The following is an 8,970-nucleotide window of genomic DNA, read 5'->3' on the forward strand; positions in this document are numbered from 1 at the left end:
TACCACATCAACATGTAGTACTGCTGAGTCCCTCTCAAAGCAGCAGGACTGGACAACGTGCAGGAAATTCTCATGTCCCAAGATAACAGCAGCTGGGAGTCCTTCCTCCACTGCCCTTTTTGTCAGTCAGATAAGAAAAACAGTGACCATCTGTCTCTCCAATAAAAATTCTGGAAACATGTAAAAATCACTGCTTGCAACTTGAAAAATACCTATTATGACCTTAACCACCAGGGGACATTACTGCATTTCTTCCTCTGATTTTTTTTAATGAGAAATATTGCTACATTGCAATTATATAATGTCAAAAACATTTTGAAGCTTTTAAATACTGAAATCCCAAATATAATTCAGAATTAAATCTACAGTAAAGTAAAGTACAGCTCAGGTACCCAGGTGTTAGTACTGCACTTGCTGTGAAGTGATCCCACATACCTTGAAAGAACCTTTGAATCAACTTGCCTGAATAACAGCTGTGCTATGAAAATCATAAAGGCAACCAGAAAGAACCAGTTCCTATAGGAATTATCAGTGTATGACATCATGTCAACAGTCAATATTTAAACTTGTGTCTGTCCTTTGATCTATGAACAAAACTTAATGGATCTATTTAGAGCCATACACAGCCGTGTGAGACCACCATTCTGGGAGAACTGAGGGTTGCATTAATTCTCCACCATGCTACAGATAGGGCTGCAACTGAAAAGTTATTTTTATAACTACACAGTAGGATGTATAAGGTATCTGTGATGGAAGCTTTATCAGTTTAAATCTTTCATTTAAAAGTTCATTTGACTATTCTACCACTGCATAAATAAATTAACACAGCATACAGAGCCAGAGATACACTGAATGCATAACCTTTTTTCTGCTGCAAGCAAAGCCAAGATTTAAATTGTCTGCATGCCCCAACCATAATCTGGGAATTTGGAATTTTTTTCTATTTTATAATTTATCCTACTGTATAAATGTCTGCTCAATAATTTTTTTGATTGCACTAACATTACTATTCCTAACCTTTACTGAGATCTTTTATTCTCTACTTCACTCTACAGAGTGAGTAAGAAAGTAATTTTAATCCTGAAGGGGTTCATTCCCAACCAGTACAGACATGCTTGTTGAGCCATCCACATTCAGTGAAGGAAAGCTCAATCATTTTTACCATCAAAGGCATAAAACTATAAGCTACCACAGAAAGATTTCCTTTCTCACCAGCATTTTATCCTGAGCTGAAGTACTTTTAAAAGGACATTTTGATATTTTTTAAAAGATAGTTATTTTTTGCAGAAATGTTTTCACAGACGCTAACAGTAATGGAAAACAGGTTGAGAATTTACATACCAGGCCAGAAGGATACATCAGCTACATCTCTCCACTCCATTAATGTCCCAGAAGTCAATCACACCCCTCATCCATCTATCCTATTCTTCCTGCAGGTAGGGCACTTTTGGGGCCCAGGACCATGACTAGTCACAGACACTGCAGAAACAGGGAGCAGAAGCACCTGTAGCAATTCTGGTGGTGAAACGATACTTGTGCAGCAGCTGCTAAGAAAGCACTCGCCCATGCACGTAGACCCACGCAGGGGGTCTCTTAAGGCTGTGAACCCTTTGGTGCTGGGTATCAGAAACCAGGCCTGGGGCTTCCTCTGCCTGCAGCAGCCTTCAGCCCAGAAGTGTGACTGTGCCTGGCAAGAGGAAGTGAGCAAAGGCAGAGATTATCTGAGGTCAGCGGGAGCGCGGGCTCTGTGCAAACTGAGCGGCACAACCGCGGTGAAGAGGAAGATCTGGAAAACCTTCAGAGGGTGACTGCAATGCCCAGGAGGTGCAAATAAATGACAGGAAAAAAAAATTAATGATCCACGTGAAGGGGGAAAGCTGATGATACTGCTGTCAAAACAGAATTCCTCCTTGTGCCTTATCTAGCCCACTCTGGCTGTTACATGCCATGGAGCTTCCCTCACCTTTAAGGAGGCCAACTACACCAAACTTCTGATACTGAACTAGTGTTTCAATTTCTGAATTTCATTTCTACCCTCTTTTTCAACTAATATTTCTGCATTAGCCTTGACCTTTACTCTTCAAAATACTTATAAATATTCCCCTTGTGAATGGTAAATGTGTTCCAACACATAAATGACAAATGTAAATGCTTTAATTCCTGGCTTCTAATTCATCTCTACTATGCATCATTAACAGTTTTACTCTTTCCTGCTTGTTGTTCTAATTGTCCCTCATTCAGTTGCATCCAAGATGTTGGAAAGAAATTAAATACTCCAGCTGGAGTTTTACAAAACCAGTTCTCACTCCCTGTACATCTGCATTTATCTACAGGCTTCATACCAAATAGTTTAATTTGTAAAGCATTTCCACAGGACATCATATTAAAAAGCAGGAATTCTAAAGCACATCACATCCTTCAGTTGCTATGGGATCAAAACTCATTTTAGTTATATTTCTATATCCTCTTTATAACTTGAGCCTACATACAAAACTATATTAAAGTTTTATTTTTATTCAAGTATTGTGGCAGCATGCAGGAGCACCAGGAAAGTCAATTTATAAACCTAAAAAGAATTCAATCCAAGCAATTGTAACCAACATTTGCTTTTATGTTATCCACGTATCATCTAAAGATGCGTGTATGCAGACCTCAAATGTGTATTCACATAGAAGAACTACTCTTACTTGCTGCAGGATAAATGACTCTGTTTTTGTAGACCTAAATTGCACCACTCTACTCAGTAGTCACACTTCACTGCAGATCAATATGCTGTTCATTATTATTGGTATAATTCTGTTGTTACCTGGGCTGCTTATTATCTATGGTTTATATATATGTATATTTGTGTATAACATACGGTTTACCTTCCCATCCATCCAGAGATACAATATGTACCTGGATGTAGTTAATTTTTTTCAAGGTACAAAATTGAAGATACAATAAAATGTATTGTGCTGTAGTTCTTTGGGGGTTATTACTACTGTTTTCACTGCTGCCCAGGGTATCCTTGGTAAAAAGTGACAATAAAAATTTGCATGGACAAAAACCTTAAATACAGATGCAGTCAGAAGGCTACATTAGTCCTGCATAATTTAGCTGTTCACAACTGGCATGACCAATTTGCGTGTGTAGGCATCAACATAATGATAAGATTACAGGTTAATTATGAAATTTAGAGTTATACAATCTCATTTTTGACCTTGAGTCGCACAGGCACAGTTAACATGTGATGCATGTTAACAAGGGTCTGATTAAAAGGCTTTAAAATGACATGTCATCCACAAAAATGTTTTCAAACAACGTCTGGAAATAATTTGAAACCTCTAGGCAGCCATCTGACTTAAGAAGGTATACCAGGCTGACATCAAATACTCAACATTTTAAATATTTCTGATAAAAAATTAAAAAAAAAACCAAAAAACAAAACACGACAAAACATAAAACAGGGCAATTGTGGTGAAAGAACTCTTACGTTAAAATTATATTTTAATACTGAGATACAACACCTGCTTAAGTCAACTTAGCAAGGTCCCTACAACCCACTGCATGCTCTGACAACACCGGTGCTGGCTCCTGCTGTGCAAGCAAGTGGAAAAACAGAAATACAGATGTAGCAAGGAAGCTTAGCTGGGCTAAGAGACATCTGTACAGGGCTTACTCATTTTAAAGGAAGTAGCTCAAAGGAAGGGCTTTCTGCCCTCTTACAGTCTATAAGCATGTGGCTACAGTCTTGGACATAATTTGACACTGTGGGTTAACAGCTTTCTAGGGGACTACAATACTGTAACTAAGCTCTTTGATTTACTTCAGCTGAATGGAGACAGTAAAGAAGGCATAAACAGCCAAGACAAAGTTGCTGCTGAGATACCATATTTACCAATTAAATACAACTTGCTAAGCAAAAGTAATAGTTGCTTTCACTCACCAGACACTTGAATTACCAAGTCTAAACTAGGAGACAATGGTTACAGAAGGTTGTTTCTTTCTTTATCTTTTTAATCCCTTCAGAAAAACATGGGGGAAATGGTCTTTATTTCTTTCAAAATATCCAGGAACAATGGCAATAGTTACTAAGCTTTTTTCTGCTTTTTTTCTAGAGTATGTTGTGGGTACCAGATGTGCAAGTTTCCACACTCAAGCCTAAGAATGTAACTCAGTTTTAGCTAAATACAATCACTTCTGAGAGAAGGAACACTTCAGTTTTACGGACTCATTTAACTCTAGCTTTCACTGCTCAGACTGCTGGGTACTAACAGATGCCACCATTTCTGCACCAGAGTATAAACTCACTGCATTCATGATTCACATCCCAAGAGCTGCCTGGTGATGGGAATGACTTCTATCACCACTGATGTAGGCTTTATTTTAACTCACTTTTGAAGAAGCTTATGTGCTTGTCGTTATTGTAGTTGAGGAAAAGAAATGGTACATTCAGACCTGATAAGCAAGTACCAAAACCAAGATGTCACACTAGAAGTAGCTTTCAGATACTCCTTTTTACTTGTAATTGTATGCTACCTATAGAAAATACATCTTAACAATTATGCAGATAATTACATATATTTTCTTCTCCAGAGGAAATAATAAATATACCCAGATATTTGTTTACAGACTATCTAGTTGGAATAACTAATATAAACTCTATTAAAAATTGAGCTTGCCTAGGCAACCAAAATATATCTCTTCTACCACAGGTAATAAATTTTTTCAGTTCATATATTTCTTTCTTTGCAATATATAATCTCTATGAATTAAGAACAGTTTTTTTAAAAGAGACTGCATATGAATATGTGGTGGAAAACCAGCACCAAGTGTCTTTTGAGGTCTGCCTCCACACTAGAGGATATAGACATGCTTACAAACTATTCTCATTATCTTGCTCTTGTATTAAATAACAGCACATAATTTTTCCAGTGGCAATTCAAAATTATGCAAAGTATCCTAATACTTCAACAAAACAACAAAAGATCTTTTTTGTTTAATAAGAAAAGAAAATGACATTTTGTTAAAGCACGAGTAGTTCTGCCCTAGTAAAATACAGTGTATTTTGATTACACATCCTAGAGAAGTTTACAGATGATCAAGAAAATCCCAGTCCAGAACTTCTACTTTGTTGACTTCCACTGAAAACTTAGCTAATTTAAGTCACTGAAAAACACATATAAGCAACGTAATACAGTAAAAGAACTCATAGTTGAAATAATATTTAGCGCTTCAGTAGAAAAAAGCACCCAAGGATCTCCAAGTAGTTCTGAAACAAATGAATTAATTAAACTTATCAACACTCCTGTGAAGCAAGCAAGCACATTTATCTGTTTTATGAGGAAGGAAACAGAGCTATGGAGAGGTGGAGTGACTTGCCTGAGGCTACCCAGCAAGAGTCTTTCAGAGTAATAAACAGCATCTGAATTATTGATTCCCACTGCTGCCCTTCAGCTGCATTGTTTCTTTTTTGAAATACTGCAATGAATTATAATAATTGTTGGCATGATAAACACAATGTGGCAATATTTAGCCGAGATTTTCTTTGTCTTTGTTTATACTACATTAAAACTTCAGTGTTATTTAAATTGCAATTGATCTTCTTAGGGTGACCAAAAATCTCCAAGTAAGTTGAGCAATATTTCCTGTATTTCATTCACAATTGTATCCATTTCATAGAATCATGGAATGCCAAATTGGAAGGGAACTTAAGGATCATCTGGTCCAAACCTTCCTAGTAGCAACACAGTTTAGATGAGAAATTATCTTATATTGGCATTGCTTATGTCCAACAAAGAGCGACTCCAGCTGAAAATTCAGGAAAATGTCGCAGCTTTTTGTTGTTTCGAGATGGAATGACAGAGGAGCAGAGGAAGGCTACTTTCATTCATACCGAACTGCATTTGAAGAACTGGCATGCGATGCATCAAGTGATGACGCAGAGATCTCATGCAACACTAGCTAAACGATCTGCAACTTGTCGCCCTGGGGCTGAGGAGACCGAGCTTCCTCATCGAACGATTGTGGTCCCAGGTCACTCACGACTTTTACAACAACAAAAAAGTGGCAGGAAGTTACATGGGGCAACGCGCTCTTTTCCTGTCTCTCAGCTTCCCCAGGTGCAAGAAGGCAGGGATGCTGCCGCTTACCTTTCACACGCGCATCTTGGGGAGGCTTAACTCGTTAGCAAAAGGCTCGGAGGCTCTGGAGACACCGGTGCTACGGTAGAAGAGCAGCAAGCGGTTACGCACGGCGCCCAGAAGTAAAGCTTAACACAGAATGAGCTGTGCCTCCCCGCACACACCAACCCCACCCCCCGCACAAGCCGAGTCCATCCTGCCAGATTCCCAGCACCCCCGGGAGGCTGCGGGTGTCCTCACCCCCACCGTCCCGCCGGAGACGGCCCGCAAAAGCCCCCGCCCCGCGGGACGCCCTCTCCCCGCTCCCGCACGGGCTCGACCGGGCCGCTGCTACCCGGCCCTGCGGGGCTCCGGCCGCCACCTGGTGCCCGCTGACGCCGAGGGCTGCCCCGAGCCCGCCCTGGGGATGGGGATGCATGTGGCGGGGGCGGGCAGGGGGATGGGACAGGACGAGGGGAGCTCTGTGTCCGACCTCTCCCTTCCCGAGCCCGCCCGCAAACGGCGTCCCCAGCCCCGCTCGGGGGTAGGGGCGCTCCCAGGGCCCGCCCCGCCGCCAGCCGCCCCAGGGCCCGCCGCGGGCAGGAGGGGCGGGGGCAGCCCCTCGGAGGAGCGGAGCGGAGCGGAGCGGAGCGGAGCGGAGCGGAGCGGAGCGGAGCGGAGCGGAGCGGGACGGGACGGGACGGGACGGGACGGGACGGGACGGGACGGGACGGGATGAGGCGAGACGGGACGGGACGGGACGGGACGGGACGGGACGGAGCGCTGCCCCGCACCGCACGGGCACTCACCGCCGGCGGCCCCTGCCTGGCGCGGCTTGGCTCGGCTCGGCTCGGCGTAGACCCGGCCCGAAAGTTTCTCCTCAGCAGCCCCGAGGGACGGAGCGGGGGGGCGGTTTTTAAGTCAGGAAGAAAGTGACTCCCCCCTTCCCTCCCCACCCTCCCGCTCCACCTCCCGCCTCCCGTCCCTCCTTCCTTACCTCTTCCCCGGTCCTCCTCCTCCCCTCCTCTCCCCCCACCCCTCCAGCCCGCCGACCCCTCGCGTTATGGCGGAGGCCGGCAGCGACGCGGCCCCGCTCCTCCCGCTGGGGGCACCGCACAGCCCGGCTCGGCCCGGTGCGGAGAGACGCGGGAGCCCTCCCGGCCTTCAGGCCCCCGCCGCAGCGGTTCGGAGCACGGCACACGGGCTGCGCAGCCTCCCGGGCCGGCCCGGGGACATCGTTTACGTCTGTGTGTGCTTATTTATGTATTTATTCCCTTCAAGCAGACGGATTAGCCCCCCTTCCCCCCGCTCTTCCGCGGCTCATAGTTGACGGAAATACCCTAATTTTGCCTTTTAGCCCGAGGACTCGTTCCTCTGCAGGGAATGTGCTGGTCCCAACACCGGAGTGTTGGCAATTTGGTTTTTCTGCACCTAGAATGTACGGCAGCGGTATCACGGCTTGGGGAAAGGGGGCTGTGGAGGTTAAAGCATCCAGAGTGAGCCCTTCGTGTGCAATACCCATCTCCAGTGCTGTCACCGTACTCTATGAGAGTAACAGGACCTCCCATTCAGAAGTTCCTGCAAGCCAAGAGGGAAACAAAAAGCCAATTCGTCAATCTGCTCTTTTAAGTATGGTGTGACTACTTACATAAATGTTTCCCATGTAAATCAAGACCGTGAAACACCGTGACCTTTCAAGCCAATCATCCTAACTTTTTTTGCAGTCAGTTGAATATATTAAGGAACATAATAAAAAAGAGAAAAAAATTAAAAAATGAACCTTTGGGACAGTTTTTGCTTTGTCAGTCACTATAAAAAGGAAAAACTGTGCTATGAAGAAAACCAATGTTTGTTGTGTTCTGAAAGCTAAACATGCTTTATTCTCTTCAGACGACTGAAATGAAGACAAAAATATTTTACATGAGGTAGATCAGGATGCCATTCAGCTACCTGAGGTTTACATTTCACTGAAATGTGTGTCAATACTGTATTTACTGATGTTATTGAGTCAATGAATGGGCTTTAAGTGCTCAGTTCCCTGGTTTTAAAATGTAAAAGCTCTGTTTTCTGATGATAGTTATAAACATGATCTTTGTGGTTTACAGTGTGATTTCCTGCTGTTCTATCAAGATCAATAAACTTGTAGAATGCAGGCCAAACCAGAAAATATACATTTCCCTTCACTCCTGTTGTATTTCCTAGCCATATTTATTGACTGTGTGATGAATAGGGATCCACAACCTGTTGCTGCAAACCCTGAGACCAATGCCAGAGCCTGGAACGAAGCCTTGATTTTTTTTACCAGTAATGACATGCCTAAAAGCGCTGAGTGCTTCAGTTTCAGTCATGCAAACACTAGATTAATCACTGAAAGGTATGTTTCTAAGCACCTATTTGAGTAGCATCATGCTATACCGCATTGATAGTGGAGCTGTAAAGTATTAATGTTGTGACAAGAATGAGCATGAGGAGCTACAGACTCTCCCAGTCAGACCAGATGTGACTAACAGGACAATTCTACTGGAATTCCTAAAATCATCAGGATGCCTAAATGAGGATGGCAGGTACCTGAGTGCTAGTCACAAGTCTGCATCAGGTATTTAAATATATTAAGTATCTGACTCTCAGTTAAATGGAATTAGCCCTTACAATTCTTGACAGCATAATGCCCAAATGGCTTTGGAAATCCTGACCCTAGTCTCCTGTTCTGTTTGTCTGTCTGTCTGTCTGTCTGTCTGTGTACCAACATTGTAGAGAAACTGCACTGTGCTGCCTTGTCATGACTGAACATCTCGTCAAAGTACACTACAGCTCCTCTATGGCCTGTGCAATTGGATTTCTGCCTCATAAAGTTTGAGCTTGGATA

At 43.2% G+C, this 8,970-nt stretch overlaps 1 protein-coding gene across 2 annotated transcripts in view; it reads right to left on the bottom strand.

Annotated features, from left to right (window-relative positions):
• DSE (dermatan sulfate epimerase) overlaps window positions 1–7,061 on the bottom strand; it is a 39,082-nt gene extending 32,021 nt beyond the window's left edge. The window contains exons 1-2 of one of the 2 annotated variants that reach the window (XM_071741103.1): window positions 6,914–7,061; window positions 6,135–6,204 (exon numbers count right to left, since the gene is read on the bottom strand). Coding sequence is in view for 1 of the 2 variants with exons in the window: in XM_071741102.1 (XP_071597203.1) it covers window positions 1,342–1,381 (40 nt within the window). In the remaining variant the exon portion in view is untranslated. Of the gene's footprint in view, window positions 1–1,341; window positions 1,460–6,134; window positions 6,205–6,913 lie in introns of those variants that run through there. The other variant, XM_071741102.1, reaches the window with a different exon arrangement.
• Between the last annotated feature and the right edge of the window lie 1,909 nt (window positions 7,062–8,970).

The sequence above is a fragment of the Heliangelus exortis genome, chromosome 3 (assembly GCF_036169615.1).
Source record: "Heliangelus exortis chromosome 3, bHelExo1.hap1, whole genome shotgun sequence".
In the NCBI taxonomy this organism is placed as follows: Eukaryota; Metazoa; Chordata; class Aves; order Apodiformes; family Trochilidae; genus Heliangelus; species Heliangelus exortis.